The 19,998-nt window shown below is 50.7% G+C and overlaps 1 protein-coding gene across 1 annotated transcript in view; it reads right to left on the reverse strand.

The window, feature by feature from the left end:
* Positions 1-456: 456 nt before the first annotated feature.
* The window catches only part of LOC143150368 (uncharacterized), a 311,591-nt gene continuing 292,049 nt past the window's right edge, over positions 457-19,998 (reverse strand). Inside the window, exons 10-16 of the mRNA XM_076318592.1 lie at positions 10,413-10,625; positions 8,235-9,875; positions 7,350-7,595; positions 6,298-6,753; positions 5,260-5,535; positions 4,170-4,439; positions 457-3,812 (exon numbers count right to left, since the gene is read on the reverse strand). Of these exons, the coding sequence (XP_076174707.1) occupies positions 3,622-3,812; positions 4,170-4,439; positions 5,260-5,535; positions 6,298-6,753; positions 7,350-7,595; positions 8,235-9,875; positions 10,413-10,625 (3,293 nt within the window). The 3' untranslated portion in view covers positions 457-3,621. The remainder of the gene's footprint in view (positions 3,813-4,169; positions 4,440-5,259; positions 5,536-6,297; positions 6,754-7,349; positions 7,596-8,234; positions 9,876-10,412; positions 10,626-19,998) is intronic.

The following is a 19,998-nucleotide window of genomic DNA, read 5'->3' on the forward strand; positions in this document are numbered from 1 at the left end:
ATCTAAACAAGATTACGACGAGCTAAAGTGGATCGTTATTTCTGGTCGACGAAATGTTGCCTCGAAGTGCTTCGAAAGCTTGCAAAATTGTCTTCGAGGTAAGTCACGCGGACGATAAATATTTGCACGAAGCGGGTAGGGAACGTTGCGATCGAATTCGCAGCTCCGCGATCCCTTCCAAGATCGCCGAGCTCGCGAATCCGCGACGTATAACGAGCAGCAGACGCGTTCGACCGGAGGTGGACCTACATTCGGCGCGTCTACGGTGTCTGGCGCGGCCTAGAACGTCCCAATAAATTGTCCGAGGAATTCTTCCACGGCATCTGCCCCCTTGCCTCGTTTTTGCCGCCTCCCCCTCTTCCGCGGAATCCAAGACAGGAATTCTGGCGGTCGGGACGAGACGAGGCGATCGCGACGACGACGACGACGACGACGATAGTGCTGCGGGCACGCCACCGAACACACCCGCTCGCTACACGTTGTAAATTGATCTTTATTACAAGAAATTACGTGACTAATTTGTACATATAAAATATAAATATGGTACAAGTACTATGATACAGTAGACGCATGTTGTGTGGTACATTCTGTCTTATCGTGTGGCGGCGCGCGTGTACGCTGTATATACGCTTTACTTGTATTTTTTTTCTTTTTTTTTTTTTTGCATTTTCCTTTTCTTTCAGCGGGGATTTGCGGAGGTCGGTTATTCTTTTTCTTAAATCGATAAACTTACTATGGCGCTAGTACTCGTTAATCGTTACTAATTTGTATTCACGGTAGACGGAAGTGACGGCGTCCACGGTGACGCTTCTAAATACGAACGGAAGGACGAGGAAGGACGAGACAGGGGAAAGGGGACACGAATCCTTCGGGAAGGTACAGGTATGCGGGAATCGAACGCGAAACGACGACGAGCTGCCAAACCTCGTCCTTGGAGATTCTCGGGCAGCCTGGAAGGACTCGGGTATCCCGGTTGGTTATCGACGGATGGAAGAGAAGTTCGATCGATGAACGCGGTTCAACGACTCGAGTTTCTTCGGGGTGTGAAATCAATGGGGTGAACACGACGATCGTTCGATGGGTGAACGCACGGTGCGATCGGCAGTGATGGGTCAAGAACGGTCTAAAACACGGACGAAATAGCGTGCGGATTCCTTTAACAACGGACAACGATACAGGAAACTCGGCTTACATCGTTAGTTACGGTAGCTTCGAGAACGGTTCTCTGGAGTAACGGGGACTCGGTATGCGTGCACGTGAATTCTACGGTTCCGTCGACGAGATCCGAAGCCTCGGAAGGTTCGCGGACGTCTGGCGCAGAGGTCACAGACGCGAGGACTACTCGTACGATAAATCGACGCAACGAGGCGCAACGATAGGTATACCGACTCGCGGTACAATTTACCACGAACGCGACGTTCGACAAATCTTACCGAAAAGTACCTCGATTCGAAGAACAAGTACTTTCTAAACAGAAATCGTACAGAGAATCAGATCCAACGGACCACCGAACTGTCACGGACGTTCCAATTTGTCGATCGTCGAATCTGCGGTACACCAGAATTTATGGTCGTTCGATGGTACAACTAACGCTTTACGACTAATCGAATTTCTATAACTTATCGAACGATAAATCGCTACGTCTGTGGTGGTCTTTGGTACTGTGTCCAAAACAGGGAACAGTCGAACCTACGACACCACTGACACTATAAAAAGGACTCGAGTTACGTACTCTCGCGCAGACGGGAGAAAGGAAGATCGATCCTGGAAGAAGTCGAGTAGTATCGGATCGAACCGCGTTGCGATCGGTCTTCGAGAGCGAGGAAATGTTGTTCAACGCTGTCCATTTACTTACGGCATCTAACCTAGGACCGATCTTTCTCCCTAGCTGCGTGCATCGTGTTACAGACGAAAGCAACTCGGCCAGCAAGACGAGCGGTGTTTATCGATATCGGGCCTCGGCTCGCCACGCTTCGTATCGGAACGCTGGAATCTCTCTCTCTCTCTCTCTCTCTCTCTATTTCTGCTGCGCATTACCGCCATCCCCGATTTATTTTCATCCCGTCTATTTTCATTCTCTCCGGCACCTACCCTCTCCCTCTCCCACTCGCATCTACGCCCACGTCTTCGCGGCGCGTGATTCTCACGTTTAAACCCGTATACACTCTCCTCTCCCTCTCCTTTCGTCCAGCTCGTCTTTTCTCTTTCTCTCTCTCTCTTTTTCTCTCACTCTTTCTCTGTCTCGCGCGCATACATACGTATATACACACAAAGTCGCTCGTTTCTCCTTCCTGCCAGGCTTTCATCGCGTCCTCCATTTACCAGAGAGCTCTCTTGCGTACCGAACGCGAACCTTTTTACGAATTACGAATACGTTTTTTACTATTGAAAAGTAACTCTCTCTCTTCCCTCTTCCTCAAGCGTCATCTCGGTTACTCTCGCGCTCGTTATCGTCCCATTCGTTCGCTCTATCTTTCTCTCTCGCGCGCGCGCTCGCTCGCTCGCTCGCATTCCCATCCGGTTCTCTTCTCTCTAAGTGAATTACAGAGCCCTACGAAGTGCGGTAACTGTTGATAACGATTAAAGCTACGATAATATCTTGAGTTAATGTGCGTGCATTAAATACAATGGTTACGACGCGTTTCATCGACTCTTTTTTTTTTCCTTCGCCCCTTTTTTTCGTCTTCGTCTTGGATTCGCCTTTGCTTCTTTTTATTTATTTTTTTTTTTGGCAGTTTGGCGTCTCTTCACGCTCCACGCTCTTTTTCACCGTTTATCTCGTTCGCTCGGCTCGGTTCGACGTACCGTGTTACCGTTTACAATTCGACGGGCGCGGAAAGAGTGTCTCTTCTGTCCCGAGTCGTCGATCGAGGATCGAGAGTTCGCCCCCAACGACGAAGCTACGTGATTTTCTTTTTCTTCGTCGTTTCTCGTTACGCAACGTTATCGCGATCGATGCCTCGATACTCCACCGATCGAGACACGCACGGTACAAAACGATTCCTCTCGTTGGACGCTGATCACCCGTTTCTAACACGGCTGATTATTTCCTACGTATCTCGTCGTGGCACCCTAACCTCGGCTCGACGAGCTTTCGACCGAGATCTTTAGTATCGGAAGCCTCGTTGGCTCGTCCGGGATCGAGCCTCGACGGGCGGATGTCTCGGTTAATTTACCTAAATGGCGACACCGACGCGCGATCAATACACAAAAGAAGAACAATGCAGCACCAACTCGTTCGCTAAATTATTTAAGTCAACAAGTATCCCACGTGCGTGGCCGCGTCGGGTTCGCGCGCGTCGTTGCGCGAGAACGACGCGTCCCTCGAGAAAATGGGTGAAAGCTTCCGTTTCTTTCTTTCTTTTTTTTTATTAACGATTACACGTGTAACAATAGCGACGACGTACGACGACGATGACGACGATATAACTATGTCATTTTAACAACTATTGGACGGAGTCGAGCGACATCGTGACACCGATTAACTCCCCGTTTCCCATCATCATTCCTCGCCCCCTCTCATCATCAGCGACCTCGCTCGTCTCGTTTTCTAATCGCATCGGCGATTCCTTTTCCTTCTCGCGATCAGCACGCGGTCGAGCACGCTGATCCGAGTCTAGGTTAGGTGATCCGAATTCCAGACACCGAATCGCTACGCCGCGTGCACCTCTGTTGGGGACAGGAGTCGAAGCAGGTGACCAGCAGTACGTGGCTCTTGCAGGCTTCCACTCGTTTCTGCAGGATGCACGTTTCCGCCTCGAGGGCCTCCATGAACGACGGATCTCGCCAGTCCATGCAATCTTCCACGTGAACTGCAATCGAGAAACGGTCGTCAATCTTCTCTACCGATTTACCCGAATCCTACGAGACCGACCAAGTGTAACAAAGTCGGTTAACGTGCAACGATGAAGTTGTACGAAGTCGCTGAATAAAATTTCCAATACCTTCTTGAAAGAATCCGATCTACGAATACGTAATGCTCGTAGATAGAAAATTAAGACGCGCGTTGAAAAAAGAAATTTACAAATATTCTCCACGAGCACTGTAGTATTCATCTCGCAAGATTGTATCCTTGTAAGAGGTGTGGAACTGTTATCGCGACTGTTGCAGACTGATTGTTCGTCGGTCTACGAAGCTAGTTGGTAAGACAACGAGACAGGTGAACTCACGATCGTAGCTCCAGCGGTTCTCGGGCACCATCAGGCGCCTCTTGGCGTTACGCAGCTCGAGCCTAAGAAGGCGCTGTCGTAGTCGCAGGTTGTGTATCCTGGACATCGTGCCACGTGGATCCGAGCGCAACTGCGCGCGCCTGTCCAGGATGTCCACGTCCTCGCTTGTGTACGCGAGTATCCCCGACACCGCGGACGGCGCCTGTGGCAGACGGGCCCGGCACTGGGCCCGTGACCGGAGCCCGCACTCTGCCACCCGCTGTTCCACCGCTGAAACACCCGCACAACGTCGAGGTTAGAACCCCCAGTGCGCCACCTGAGGAGAACCACCGTACGGAGGGACCATTTTAGAGGGTTTACACATCGTTTCCACGGGGCAGTGAGCGAGCTACCACGTCTACGCGTCTAGAGAACTTTAATACTAATCGCAACTATGAAATACCAGGAGTCATGCTCTACGGTAATGTCTATCTTGCGGTTAACACGAATATCGATCCAGTATCACCGGTTCTTTTAAAAACCCTGATCGATCTACCGATCGGGCTAACCAAGTCGTGGATACATTCCTCTCCGGCAATCGTCTGTAAACTCTGTTCGTCTTTCGCGTTCCAAGATCGATACTCAATAATTGCGGCTTGCGCGGTTGCTTTTTCTTTCCCCTCTCTCCTCACCGTCATTAAAGAAAATACTTCCTACCGATCTAGAAAGTCTCGTCTCGGTACGAGTTGCGGCGGTAGCTTCCGAAACGATAACACGTCTATCGAGGACGGTGTCGATAACTGCGTTCGCGTTGGCGAGGAGTTCGAAACAGGGGGCTAGTTAAGAGAGCATGCGATTAAAACGTGGGAAACCGAAGGATCGCGATGAGAGAGTTTCGTATCGATGATAATTCCGTGGAACAGTTCTATGAAACGTCTCGTAGCTCGTTGCCGGTCGAGGCGCGCGGAAACATAATTATCTATTAATTATTCCGGCCGCTAATTGGAACGTTTTCTCCCAACTTGAACTTTTCCGTCGTTATTCGTTTGCAGTTGCGAAAGTGTTTCTCGATCGTGCCGCGTTCGAAAACGCAGGACCGTGCGTCGACTACCTTGGTGTTCCTGAAGAGCGCTGGTCTGCCTGGAGGAGTCGCTCGCGATGCTGCTGGTCTCGCTGTCCCTGACGATGCTGTCGTAACCGGAACTTTCCGCGCGATGCCTGGACAACGTGGCCGGTGACAGTTTCGCTGCTCGCGGCGTGGAATCGGCGCCGGAGTCGTAACCCTCTTTGTTCAGGCCCAAGGATGAGCTCAGACTGGTGATTTTGCGTTGCATTCGACCCGAGGATGGCGCTGGCGATGGAATCGACAACTGCAACGGTGCTGTCGCTGAAAGACAATGTCCCGGTGACGACCTTCCGTTTAAGATACCTATAGTTCTACCTAGACTTATATAGACTCTTGACAACGACGAGTATTTCTCAAGCACCTAGATTTTTATAGACAGCTATCTAACTGTACCTATATCTACAGAGTCTCTTGGTAAGTGAACTAAGCTAAGAATCTTGGAAAAATAATACGCAATTTTCCCTCGTATTAAATTATTCCTTCCTGGAGATTTTCAATCTTCAATTTTCAAAGCGCTAGACTACGTAGACCTATATAGTTCTACCTAGACTTATATAGACTCTTGACAACGACGAGTATTTCTCAAGTACCTAGATTTTTATAGACAGCTATCTAACTGTACCTATATCTACAGAGTCTCTTGGTAAGTGAACTAAGCTAAGAATCTTGGAAAAATAATACGCAATTTTCCCTCGTATTAAATTATTCCTTCCCGGAGATTTTCAATCTTCAATTTTCAAAGCGCTAGACTACGTAGACCTATATAGTTCTACCTAGACTTATATAGACTCTTGACAACCACGAGTATTTCTCAAGCACCTAGATTTTTATAGACAGCTATCTAACTGTACCTAGATCTACGAAGTCTCTTGGTAAGTGAACGAAGCTAAGAATCTTGGAATAATACACAATTTTCCCTCGTATTTAATTATTGCTTCCTGGAGATTTTCAATCTTCAATTTTCAAAGCGCTAGACTACGTAGAGACACTTTCGACACGATTGAACGAGAAGAATCGGCGTACCTTGTATCTTGAGATCCTCCTCGATGTCAGACTTGCCGGTGACGGTTCTCTCGGGTCTCTCGGCCGCGGTGAACAGTTTCTTCGCTTCGACGTATTCCTCTTCGGGGTCCGAACCCGAGGCACCGTTCCCCGGTAGCCTCTCCACTTCCTCCTTGAGATTGGGATTCGAGGCACCGTCGGGATGCCTGAGACTGGAGATGTTGCAATCGCCCAGCTTGCCGCAGTATCTCCTTGGGCTGGCTATGTGCGCCATACTGTTCGGGTACCAATACGAGGCGGTGGCTGGTCTGGTCATGCTTTGACGGCAATTGTCGCAGATCTTCTCCTGATCGGACTTCCCGGCGATGTACGCCGGCTCGCTGTAGATGCTGCCGTGATTGCTCCCATTGTCGTTGAACATCACGTCCGAAAGGGACAAAGACTGACAGCGCGACGGCGGACGGAAGACGGCGGCGGCTGGAATTTGTCCTGCGTTAATGTTATACCTGCTGTAGACCAACGGCGGTTGGCTAACGACGAGGATACGACCACTTTCGCTGGACGACGATCTCTCTCGTTCTTAACCGATATCGATCGTCGACCGAGCGTCTAAAATGGTGGTCCGACGGTAAATGGAAGTTCGATGGTTACCCAAGCACCGATCGAAAGGAACAGTCTAGGCTGACAGCGAATCGAAGTTTCTGGATAAGTACCCATTCGAGAACCGAGCTTCCAACTCGACCCATCGAGAGGTCTAGGTGTCTGCGATCTGGTCTACAACTATCGTGGTCGATACAGAGAGTACGCTGCACGAGTAACCATCTGCCCGGTAACCGAAGACTTAACGGCAAAAGTTAAAGGGTAGAAAGAAACTCCGAGCGTAGACGCGACGTACTCGATGGAAGCGATATCTATTATAGCAGAAAAGTTGCAAATTATCTGTATCGAGTTCCATCGTCCGCTGTGTATCGTTTAACGGTCAACAAGCAAGAGTATCGAGTTTCACCCGGGCTGGGTGTACGCGTCGCCTTCCCCGGAGTTCCCTCGGTCGATCGAAACGGGTGGAAACTTACATGGAACGTCTCTAACGTTGACGTTCGAGTTCTCTCTCTGGTAGGTCACGGAGTTGGAGACATTGGCGAGGGCGAGCTTGCTCTGGTAGAGCTCGTGGAGCCGGGCCAACTGGTCGAACTTGTGCCTGGTTTCCTGCTCCAGGAAATCCTCGTGGTCAAAGTACGGCCTCGGTAGCACACCGGCGCAGATCGGAGGTGGATACTGAGGTCTGTACCGTTCCGTGTCCGACATCACCGACATCGAGTCTGAAAATTGACATAGTTTTTTTGTTCTCCGGCTCGTGTACCCTGGATGTTACTCTCGTCGAGGACGAAAGAAGTGGTCGGATAGGAAGCAAAGGGAAGAGGGAGGGGGCAAATTTAACCGAGGCAGCTGTCTCTTTCGATCGTGGTTCGAAGACGGAAAGTATCGACGAGTAATTATATCGAGTCGCATTCACTCTTCTCTCGTTCTTTTGCCAATCGCTGTTCAAGTCTCTCTCTTGCTCGCTCTCTACCTTTCTCTCTACTTCGATTGTTTTCCATCGGGTGCTCTATTACCGAGCTCGAAGGATCTAAGAACCGACTCTCCGGGGGGAACAATCTCCGAAGGCATCCATTCGAGTGCACTTGGAACGAAGAGGAAAGGGGAATGACAGGTTGGTCGTACCGCGGAACAGGATGCGCTATAAACGTCACGAAAAATTGTCGAAGAGAACCCTGAATAATTCTCAGGGCTGCGCGGCGTCTCGCTACAAGCTTGGGTTTAAAGTCGAATCCCCCGAGTCCGCGTTATCGGCTGGAAGGAACGACGGACTCGTGGATTCGATGGAGCAATAGCTCGAGGAAAATAAGTTGTCGGATCGGGAGAAATCGATGGGAGGCAAACGAAAAAGCTTCCCTCACCGGTAAAGGTCGAGACGACCGTGAGATTCTCCTGGCTGAGAATTCTCAAGGGATGTTCCTCCTGGTCGCTCTCGGGCAGTGGATTCTCCCCCATGCACATCGCGATGTCCTCTTCGGTGACCTGGAGGCAAGAGTCCTGGGTCGGGACCGGTTCCAAGTCCTCGACCTCGACGATCTCGAGGATCTCGTCCTCGGAGGACAACGAGTGCCTGGACGGCAGGACGATGTCCTTGTGGGAAAGGTTCAGACTCTCCATGGAGACCTCCCTGCTCACCCCGTTACTCAACGGTTCTATAAGGGGCAACGGTGGCGGCACCACGATCTCCTCGTCGTCGTCCTCGTCCTCCTGCAGATCCAGCTTCCCTTTGTCCACGCTGTCGTCCATCACGGGACTGGCGGTCAGGTCCAGGCCAGAGTCCGTGTTGGATTTCACGTTCAACAGATTCAACTTGACGCCCAGTTTCTCGGTGATGTCCTCGATCTCGTTCGCCCTCAGACTGTCGCTCTCCGCCGTGGATAACGAAGTGTCGTCGTCGTCCATCCCCACGCAGGTTTTGAACGTTGTCAGCTCCTTGAACTGCGACGATTGACCGGAGAGTTTCGAGGACTCGACCCTGACCGACACGTGCTTGCTCCTCTGTATCTGGGACGATTGGTTCTCCACCCATTTTCTGATCATGCTCTTCTTGTGGCTGTCCATGAACCCGTAACCGGTGGAGTGTTGTTGTTGCGCGTGCATCTGCAACGCGGATGGCCCGGTGAGCTGCATCGGTCCGTCGATCCAGGTCTCTCTCTTGTGATGGGAATCTTTCAGCATGTGCCTGGCCTCGGCTACCTTGGACTTGGAGATTCGGGGACCGTCTATCCATTGTTCGTCCGAGCCACCGCTCGGTGCCGCGACCGGTATCATCTTGTTGCTGGGCGAATCGTTGGCCTTCGAGGACACCTTGGTCCCGGCGCACTTCCTGGCCGGACTGGCCTTCGGTGTGGCGGTGTGAGCGGGCGATGTCTGCTTCGAGGCGGTCTGCGTCAACGCTTTCACCGCTTTGGTGGACTTGTGCGCTGGACTGCGCTCCTCGGGGACGTTCTTGCAGGGTCTCTCCGCCGCGGAGCCGCGCAACACCTTGCCCATGGCGCACCGATTGTCCCCGGAGTTCAAACTCGGGATGTAGACGGGCGGATGCTCACCGTCGGTGGCGTCGTCGGTGCTGGGACCAACGTAGATCACCGTGTCCGCGGACAGGTCGCTGGAACTCGGATCGCACTCGCTGGTCTGCCTGGCCGCTTCCTCTCCGGAACTACCCCCGCTCCCCGTACCCTGGGTCCCACCACCTACGAACTTGATCTTCCTCCGCCTCATTCGATGGATCCTGGACGCCAGTTGCACCGTGGTCAACGTCTCCGTGTAGTGCTGCATGTTCGGGGACACGTGGGCGATCATCGCCGCGTGACACGTTAACGAGCCGAGACACTCCTTCAGCAATTGGGTGAGCTTGTGGTCCTTGTACGGTAGATGCTTCTGCCCGTTGAAGATCGCCAACAAGATATTACCTAATCCAGACAGGGGGATACCGCCCGACGACTTGCCGCGATCCGAATTACCGAGGTCCATTAAGTGGAGCCTGCTTCTACCGCCGGCAACTGGGGAATTAACAAGATCGAGAAACGATTAGACCGATTCCTGTCGCTTTCTCCGAAAACTGACAATTCGTCGGCCATTTTTGATCGCCTCTGTCGCGATCGTTCCACTCGGACGTTTTCCGCGTAATTTCGAAGATTCGATAAAGAGCGACCGGCCGCAGTGGCACCATCCACGCGAAAGTTTTCACCGTACCGTGTTACCACTCGCGCGAAACATTTTTCCTCGTTTTTCAAAAATGAATCCAAATACTTTCCGAGACTTTTAGCATTTTTCAGCGTTCCGTCCTCGCGCAAAGTTTCATCGACGCTCGATTCACATTATTCACGGTTCGAAACGATATTTTATCGACTGGCGAAACAATGGCCGGCGAACGTTCAAAATTTTTTTCCAGCGGGTAGCGGGCACTCGACGGCGCCAATTTTCCGCGAAGCCGCGCGGCCACGGCGGACGAGCGTCTCGACGCTCGGCAAAGCGTCGACGACAAACGCGGTTTACGATCCGGGAGTACGGAGAAGTCGTTTGGTAGGAAGGCTCACCTCCTCCCTTGCCGGCGACGCTGTACTGATAAACGTGAAGGGTGTAGAGCATGTGCGCGTCGGCGTCCTCGCGCTGTCGTCCCGCGACCGCCGCGTCCAAATAGAAGGCTGCACGCTCCGCGGTCGGTGCACGAAGCTCGCTGTGCTGTTGCAGTTGCAGGCTGCCGAACAGCGGATCGTCCCTCAAATACACGGCCGGCGACTGCTCGGAATCTGGGGAACAAAGAGCCGCGGCAAATCATTTCGCACCGCTACGCTCCGAGGGCTGGAACTCGTAAACATCGTTCTTAATACGAACGCAACGCGAAATATTGTCCGCGGTACAGCTGGAACGCGAAATATCGTTCCTAATACCATGGAACGCGGAAACACCGTTCCCACCACGAATAAAACACGAAACATCGTTCTTAATAAAATATGAAATTTTCCTCTTCGTTAATTAATAATCGTCCCCGTGGAGGAACGGGCAATATTTGTACCCGGAATAAAAATCTCCTGCAACGCGCGCTACAATTACAAGTTGAATTATAGAATGAAATATTTCCACAATGAACAAACAAACATTCAACCGTCCGATCGAATAAACGTTGCGAATAAATCGCTGCGCGTTGGTTTTACTCGTCGTCTGTTGTTCGAATAAAATTTTTCCCGTCTCCCCTTCGCTCCGTATATTTCTTCGATGAATTAATATTTCCGTTCGACGAAAAATACGCGTGCTCTTGAAACGTACGCGTACGAATGTGGAGAGTTTCGAAGAGGTGTTCGCGAGATGGTCGGGGTAAAAAATTCGCGAAGAATTCTGGTGTTTTCGACGGAGGGGGGCTACGAATGGAAACGGAGCGCGCGTTGTTGTACTCCTTGGACTCGGAAGTGGCTTCCATTTTGTCGTATTCGATTCCAACGTTTCGCGGGAAAATAATATCCAACGATGGAAGGACACTGTGATGCAGGTGTCCGGCGTTCAGTGGTCGTAAATCGGCCCCGCCTAGTCTCGGAATATCCGCGAAACGTCTCAAGGTGAATTACGACGTCGATAAAACGTCGAAAGATACGCGATCGGAGATATCACGGGCACGTTATCACGGACCATCGCCGTACGAGGCCCGTTAGCGCGAATAATCAGCGTAATGCGGAACGTAGCTGTAAACAGTGATCAACGTGAAAGCGCTGTTAAGCATGTAGAATCGCGCGAGAACTGTTCCTCTGGAACTCCTTCGATGGACGTTTCTCGTTCAACGTTCGAGATTTCTCAACTTTTTCTTCTCGGGCGTCGAATATTTCATCGAAGTCGTTCGCGTACTCGTAGGCTAGAGATGGTACCTTTCTAGTATCCATAATGTAAATAATAGCATAGAGTAAACGATACTTTCCTAACGAAAGATTTTTGGAGTAGACGACACCTTCCTAACGAAAGATTTTTTAAACGTTCGAGATTTCTCAACTTTTTCTTCTCGGGCGTCGAATATTTGATCGAAGTCGTTCGTGTACTCGTAGGCAAGAGTACCTTCCTAGTATCCATAGTGCAAATAGTACCGTAGAGTAGACGATACTTTCCTAACGAAAGATTTTTGGAGTAAACTTTTTTAAAGTCTTTAAGATTTTTTAAACGGACTATACCTTCCTGAGGAAAAATTTGTCAAGTAGACCTTACGTAAGATTTTTCGCCCGAAGTACGCTACAAAGAAGCGAGTCGAAGATTACGGGAGGATTAAGAAATCTGTCGACCTTACGCGGAGAGGGTAGAATTTTATTGTCCCGCCCTCCCACACGCGCCAATGGTTTTCGAACCGTAATAATACACGCGCCATCCGATGGGCTCGTAAACTCCGCGTCCGCGTATTTTTATGTACAGCCACCACCCGTCGGTGACATATTGTCCGCGCCTGGGAAAAAGCTTTCGATGCGAAACGACCGAGGAGAAAGAATATCCTCGAAGACAACGATCGTTATTGCGCCTCTATCGCGAGAAACGTAAAAATCCTGGCCGTGCGAGCGCCAGCTCTGTTCCTCGGATAAACCAGAGGATCGGGAGAATTCTGTTACAGTCGGTGAATATCCGATAACGCGCCACGTAGGGCTAAAATATCTCTCGGGGTTTCGTTTGAGAATTTCCGCGTTACGGTTTACGGGAGCCACGCTCTCGCGACGATTCGCTTCGTTTAAACGCGCTGGGACCGGTCTAGCTCCGAGGAAAAGCGCGAGGAAGCTTTTTCCGCGGATCGACGAAACAAACACCCGACTTTCGTCGCGTTATCGGTAATCGGAGACCCTGTTATCTTCGAACGGTCGAGGCGATACGACGACGTTTAGATAATACTGTTCGTAAATTGGCAATTAGCGTTTTACGAGCTCGAGAGACTCGTGCACTCAGCGACGTCGCAAAGGTGTCTAAAAGACGTCGCTGATGTTTTACTCGGCTCGGTGCTCGTCGAGTTGCGGTGTCGGTTGTCCTAACTTCCGGAGGGACGCTCCAGGGATTTCTACAATTTACTTCGATCCCGAACTCGCTGGAAACTCTCGATTCTTCCGGTCGTCGAATTTCCTCGGAAGAGTTCTCGGTAGAGGTATCGATTGTCGCGCGAACGGTTCCCAACGTCCAGAAGAAACGTTCGAGATCCATCCCGAGCTCAACTTCGACGTTGGATTCTCTTCGACTCGTCAATTTTCCATGCAACGGTTACTCGTTTCCCGACTCGTCGGGGACATCCGTCGATAAGACGGTAGGACAGTTTCTGGAAACGTTTCCACGTAATTTCTATCCTCTCGACTTCGACCCTGGCCACTACTCTCTCGAGCGGTCGATTTCCCGAGAAACTCTTGGAAATAATTCAAGCTCCGCGCGCGGGCGTGCTCGCACCACGAGCGGGAAGAATCTAACGAACGCAAAATAATGTCCGCGGCGCTCACGCACACCGTGTTACGGGGTCTATAATGCGACACGAGGCGTGGCAATATCCATAAAAGGGACCCGGAGAGAGAGCAATATTGTCGGCATCTGCGCCGCGCGTCAGAGGCTCGCAACGACGCGGCGCGGCGTGTCGTCCGCCCGGACCGTTCGTGGAAATGAAAAAACGATCTTCCGGAAACTCGTGCTGGAAATATAGACACGCGTGATGGACGCGAGCCGCGAGACTCGAGGAGTAACCGTGAACCGTGGGAGCGTGCGTGCCGCCGCGGTGGCATCTCGCGCAGGGGTCGCGAAACGCCAACCAACGTGCCGGATAAATCGTTTTTCGACGCGTTTCGAATACCGGGTCCGCGGGACAATCTCGTCCCCCTGGGCCGAAGCCCGGACCGGAGAGGAGAAACGTGTACCGACGAAGGGGGATACTAAAAAAAATCTGTTTCCGCTTTTTCGAATGACCGAGGAACACGAGACCGGGTTTCCCAAATGCCTCGTAGACCACCCGAAACGGTTACCCGGTTCTATCCAGCGTCCTTCGGGACAGACGTGGAATTTTAGTACGGGGCTATTAGAGGGAACTAAAAATATCCAAACGAGTCGGGTTCAAAGCGAATACCTGGGGGAGAGGGTGCCCTACACGGACGAAGATACAGACCGTGTACGAATCAAGGGTCGCGAGACCGCTTCTAATCATTTTTCTCCTTTGGTCCCGAGGAAATATATCTACGCGGGTGAAAGGTTATCTTACCGACCTGGACGCGTAAAAAAGCACACGAGAGATACCAAGGTCCTCGTCAAGGGGTTAATCAACGTTAATGCCACCGAAGAGGGTCCCTTTTTCTATCTTCGTCGAGTCTCGAGAACTTTTTCGCCAATTTCTCAAGTATATTTATAGTATCGCGTCGGATTGTTAAATATTGGAAAGTAACTCGAGGTCGAGAACCAACCCGGAAGCTGTATCAGGTTTGGAAAAATATTCTCGAATCGACGTCGGAGTTAAGTATCACCTTTTTCCAATTATCTCCGGCTCTCTCGACCGCGGAAAAAGATCGCTTCAATTTTCCAGCTCGTACGTGGTTGTTTTTCGTCGCTCTTGACGAGCAGGACCGCGATAATCATTGGTCGTGGTATCGGCCGTGGATCGGACACACCGGAAGCAGTAATTCGTTTCCGAGAGGGGGATCGATAATGGCTTCTCGTCGCGAGCTTGCTCTTCCCTATAATTCACACGGTGGACGATCGACCGGCCATTGCCACTTTCGTCTTAAGACCTTTATCTATCCGGGCAAAGTACACGCGGTCCAATAAGAACTCGAGACTTACCCACTCTTCATCGTGGGTATTTGCCAGCCGTGGACGATTACTCGAACGAACGTGACAAAACGGGTTAACTGTTATCTCGAAAACCACGCTATCGATGTCGAGGCAGAATTCAAGGCGTTCTTCTCCGTCACTGTACAAAATTATTTCCGAAACCGTTTAAAAAATCTTTACCTCAACCCACCACTGTACTCTACCGCTAGTCCATTGTTACCGTAACCTCGAAAATGGAGAACAAACGAATCAAATTACCGAACGAAAAACGAATATTTACTTCCAGAAGTTCCTACCTCGATTCCTCTGGTCCGATCGTCTCTTCTCGCTCGAGAAAATGCTCTCTCTCGAGATCCATTACGATCGACGCGAAATAAAGGTGATGTACACCTTCGCCGGTTTCATCGAAGAGGAAGAACATTCTTATGAATTTCGCGATTCTCGAGAGCGTGGAACGATCGCGAGTCCGCTACGGTGACCGAGTCCCTCGTCTTCCCCATTGAAAATGCGGAACAACGCGCAGACAGCGGGTGTGTCGAAAAGAGGAAGCGAAGCACGGGAGAAGGAAGAAAATTAACGAACGGCGGGGGATCCCCGTATTAAAGTAGAAACAGTCGGCGGGCAGACGTGCTTTACGCGGTCGTACGTTCGCCGAAATAAGTGCGCGCCGCGAGGACCACCGGGTCGTCTCGCGAAGTGCAGGTAAGGGGGTGGGGTGGGGGTGGGTCGTGTGCTAAGACGACCCGGCGAGGGCCGTAGGGAAGGTCGTAGGTCGTCGAGACCCCGGACACCCGGAGGGAGGGCCACGGAAAACCTCGTAATAAGCGGCTGTGAATATTCGTCGTCCGTCGTGAAAGTCGGCTCCGTCTCGACTATAACTCGAGGATCCGTAGGGAGACGCGCGGCCACGTTTCGCGTATTTTTTTTTTTCTTTTTTTTCTTCTTCTCCCCGCGAGAAACGGGAGGGACCAGGGGAGAAAGTTTTCTATAAATCATTTCCGGCCGTAATAAGCGCGGGAATGCTCATTCAGCCGTGAACTTTATTTATACGCCCGGCAGGGAGTATAAATTGCACGGTACTTTTAATTCGAAATGCCTTTAATTTAATACTCGCGACTTATTGCTCGTTTCGTATCATCCCCTCCTCCCTCTTCACGATTGGCCGGTAGCATTGTGCGTTTCTTGCGAACGCTTTAATCAACGCGAGGACCCGAATTTCTTAACGAGCCGCACGCGTAAACGCGGTTTCTTGCTCGCGGGAGCGTTACGCGCGAAACGATCGGCAACCGTGTCCCGTGAAATCTTGCAAAAACCGGGCCAGGGGATAACAGAGAGACACCCGGTTCTACGGCGCAACGGGTCCGCGCGCCATCTTGTTAATTCCACGAAACGGCCATTAGAATTAACTTGGCGTGTTATTCTTTCATAAGATCCTCTCTCCCGGCCACTTCCGCCGGTTACTCTTGCCCGGGTTTCGTCGTTCCGAGTTTGCGATATTTTTTCCCTCCACTTTGGTACGAAACTTTTCGCTTCGCGTTTTTGAAATTACCGATCGACGAAGTGCAACAGCATTTTTCACCGGGTCGATTTCAAACAGTGGTTCGTATCGTAATTGTAACGTTGCTGTCCTCTTTCGAACATCGAAGCGTTAACGATTAAATTTCTCCACGCACGCGCACACTTGTCGTCGTATCTTTGAAAGGGCTTCCTTAGAAAGTAAGTCCAATTTCTTCCGCGAGCTTTGAAAACCCTTCGAACTCGATTCCGAACGGTCGAGTGTAATTCGAACGCGCGCACGTAGGTCGTTGATCTTTCCACGCACGCGTGTAACGATTATAATAAAAATAATAAACCGGAGAACCGCGGTGAACAAAGAAACCGTTGAAAAACGGGGCAGAGTTTCAATTTGCCGGTGGCTCGTTCCCGGTTTCACGGCTTTAAAATTATCGCCGGGCGTAAAGCAACAATCTATTTTCCGGCCGAAAGGAACGAAAAGGCCTCGCGTCGTTAAACTTCCAAGTGACGAAGCGAGGAAAGCTGTCGTTAACAAAATGACCTCCGATTCCTCTCCACCGTGGAGAGACCGAGCACGGGCCATTGCTCGCTACCATTTGCTTCTGAAGCCAGCCGGTACGTAAGACGACGGTTTTCTTTAATTGCCTACCGCACGGCAGATCCTGGAGCGTATCCCCTCGTAAAAGTTACCGTCTACGGTAAACGATTCGGCCTGACTACGAGCGAGAACGAGAAAACCAAAAGAGGAGACGCGACGTGGAAAAGAATGGAACCTAGAGGAAACGAACTGGCATATTAACCGGTCGATGTACCGACGAATCTGCTTCGAGGATGCAGCTCGGCGAGCTCCGAAACGAGACCAATTAGAAATTGCACAGGGTGTGGTCCGGACACCGTGACACCCGCGAAGCGAGAACCGACAAAGGTAATAATTACCTATAAGGTCGTCGTTTTACTTTTTTCTCATCTTCGAAGCTCTCGAGGAAGCTACGATAATTTACCGTTCGAAGTCGTTCGCGAACGTAACAATTTCTCTTCGTTCTCGATGAAGATAATAATAACGTTTTCATTAAATAAAGTGCTCCGGTCTGTACGTATTCATCGGCGTCGAGAGATTGGAACTAAAACCGCGCCGGTTAAGTTCAAGGCGGCGGGATGGTAAAAGTAAAATTCGCGGAAGAAATATTATCCATCGGCGGATGGTGCGTGTTCCCGTTCGGGGAAATATGGAAACGGATAATCCGACGTAAGCGATGCACAAAATTGAATAAATAATGCAGCCGGTAATGGAATAAAGTACCGCGTTCGCGGCGAAGTAGAAGCGGAGATGTTTTCGGCCGCAGATGCACCATTCGCTGCAACCCCCAACCCCCGGCTGGCTGCCCCCAACCATCGCTATCGATCCCGTATATACTTTCTGCGCTCGTGCATCGAAACGCAAACACGCGGCTTTGAGGTTATTTAATCGAGTGTTTCGGTCGGCGGGCAAACAAATGGATATTAACGAATAATTTGCGCGATCGAAGGTCCTCCCCGCACCATCGATGGACCCCGTACACTTGGCCCAAGTGTCTCGTGCATTTGCCAAATGAAACTTCTCCTCGGTTGCGCGTAACCGTTTCCTATCTCTCGCTTTTCGCGAGAGGTTCGATATATCATCGGCAATAATCGTTTCCAATGATCGTCGACCGGCAAAAGGGAAATTTTCTCCGCCGGTGCCCCTTCCCTCTCCATCGCATCGCGGCGAAACGAAGCGGAATAAAAATTCTCCGCTGCTCGGAACGCCTCTTCGATTTCCCATCGACTCGTACATACCACCCCTTTTAACCGTTCGTGAAACAAAAGGAAGAAGAAAAAAAAAAAAAAAAAAAAAATAGAAAATAATCGCGCTTCTTCCGATCGCGCGCGTTAAAAGCGTGCACCGACTACGACGCCGGTCTGGCACGACGTTTCGAGCATTCTTCCTTCGTCGTTTCTCGTCCTCCGTCTTATCCGCTTTATGAACCGAGCTGGGCGCGGAAAATACGAAACAATAGCCGTGACGTGAGAATTATTCGCGAGACCGCTCCTCGTCGTCGAAATAAAAAAAAAAAAGAAAAAAAAAAAGGAAAAAAGAAAGAAGGAAACGCGCAAAGAAAACGATACAGAAACCGGAATACGTTCCGTGGAAATATATTTTTCTTTACCCCGGGACCATTCAGGTGCACGCGACGCGCGATCCTCCTCGAGTGTCCTCGCGAGAGCGCGCGAGCGAGCGAGCGAGCGAGCGAGCAGTCCCTCGAGTGCTTCTTCGTACGCGGGCCACGAAAATATATCGAGCTCCGTGACTTAATCCCATAGTATACTTTACTCCGGACGACGTTAAATTTAACACCCGCCTGCCCCCTGTCCCCGAAACACCCGTAAAAATGGATTTACGTTCGTTGATCGAAATATGCGTTCGTAGCTGTAACGTCCTCCAACGCGAACCAACTTCTAATGAAATTCATCGTAAAATATGCACCATGGGACGTTATAAACCGATACCAAGAACGGTTTCTCTACTTTCGTTTACGGCCAGAAAAACCCTCTCGGAGAACGTGTATCCCCATTTCGCGAGACGTACGTCGTAATCTGTTTCCGGAGGATTTTTACGACTCTTTGAATCGCGTCCGACGTATTTTATTGTGAAAATTATCATCAAGCGGGGATAGTAAACTTTTGATCGAGTAAATACTCGTTTACGAGAGATTTCGGGAACGCTGGACGAGCCAGAGTTACCCCTTTCCGAATGCAATTCTAAAATCTAATGGAAAGTTGAAAATGAGGCTTGCGAACGACTTGGACTCTCGAGTGATTTTTTTCTCCGCGAAATCGAAAATGTGGTTCCCCAGCGACTCGGTTCGTCTTTCGAAATCGAGTCACCTTCCAACGTTAATCGAATCGAATTCGAATAAAAATTACCGGGCGTCGAGGAAATAAAGGACGAAACAGGCAGGAGGGGGATGGGTGGAAGGAAACAAAAGTGAATTACCGCAAAGACGGTGTTTCGTTTCCGCTCGGTCTGCGTCGCCAGCGGAGCCGTCGAAAACTTTAAATAATTACGGGTCGAAGGAGGGGTGGATCGGAGTGGGGGGATTATCGAGTTCCCAGGGCGGAAAGGCTGAAATTCGTGGGCGAGGAAACGCCTGGCTCGACTTCGGGCGAGCGAGCTTTTCGCTTCTCGGGCGCGGAGGAGAAACGAGAGACACGGAAAGTCGGGTACGAGTAAAGGCGAGGGGCTTACGCTGGCAAAACAGACCTCGAGATACGAGTTAATTATTTAATAAGCTGGAAAATTAATTGCACCGCTTCGAAATTAGTTGGCGTTTCGGGAAAGCGGGAAAGAGTCTCGTTAAGACTGCCGTCGGACTCGCGACGCGCGCGTTTCGAAACTGAAATCACCGTGAAACTTGCCCTCAGGTGGAGTCTGCTCGAAGCGGGCGTTTTCGATCGAATCGAGAAACTTCCACTCGAGAAATTTACACCACCGTCTTTCGTCTTACTTATCGGAGAGAGTCGAACTTTGGGGGTTAAGCTTCCAGATCCGGTTTGTCGAGCGAAATAGCGACTCGAACTAGCGGCCGGTTCTGTATTTCGTTACGGGGCAATTAAACAGCCGCGAGCTTTTTCTTTTATTATTTCCCGAGTGTTCGTAAACGGGATTCTTCGACCGAGACCACGATTTCGAGTTCGCTGGTAACGAACCGGAGAACTCGACGGTACTCGGTTCCTCTCACCCTCGTGTCCAAGTTCCTGGAGACCTCCGTTTCGAAGTCCAGGAGAACCGACGGTGGAACTACGTTATTTTCTCAATTTCTGATCTTTCTCGAG

The sequence above is a fragment of the Ptiloglossa arizonensis genome, chromosome 8 (genome assembly GCF_051014685.1).
Source record: "Ptiloglossa arizonensis isolate GNS036 chromosome 8, iyPtiAriz1_principal, whole genome shotgun sequence".
In the NCBI taxonomy this organism is placed as follows: domain Eukaryota; kingdom Metazoa; phylum Arthropoda; class Insecta; order Hymenoptera; family Colletidae; genus Ptiloglossa; species Ptiloglossa arizonensis.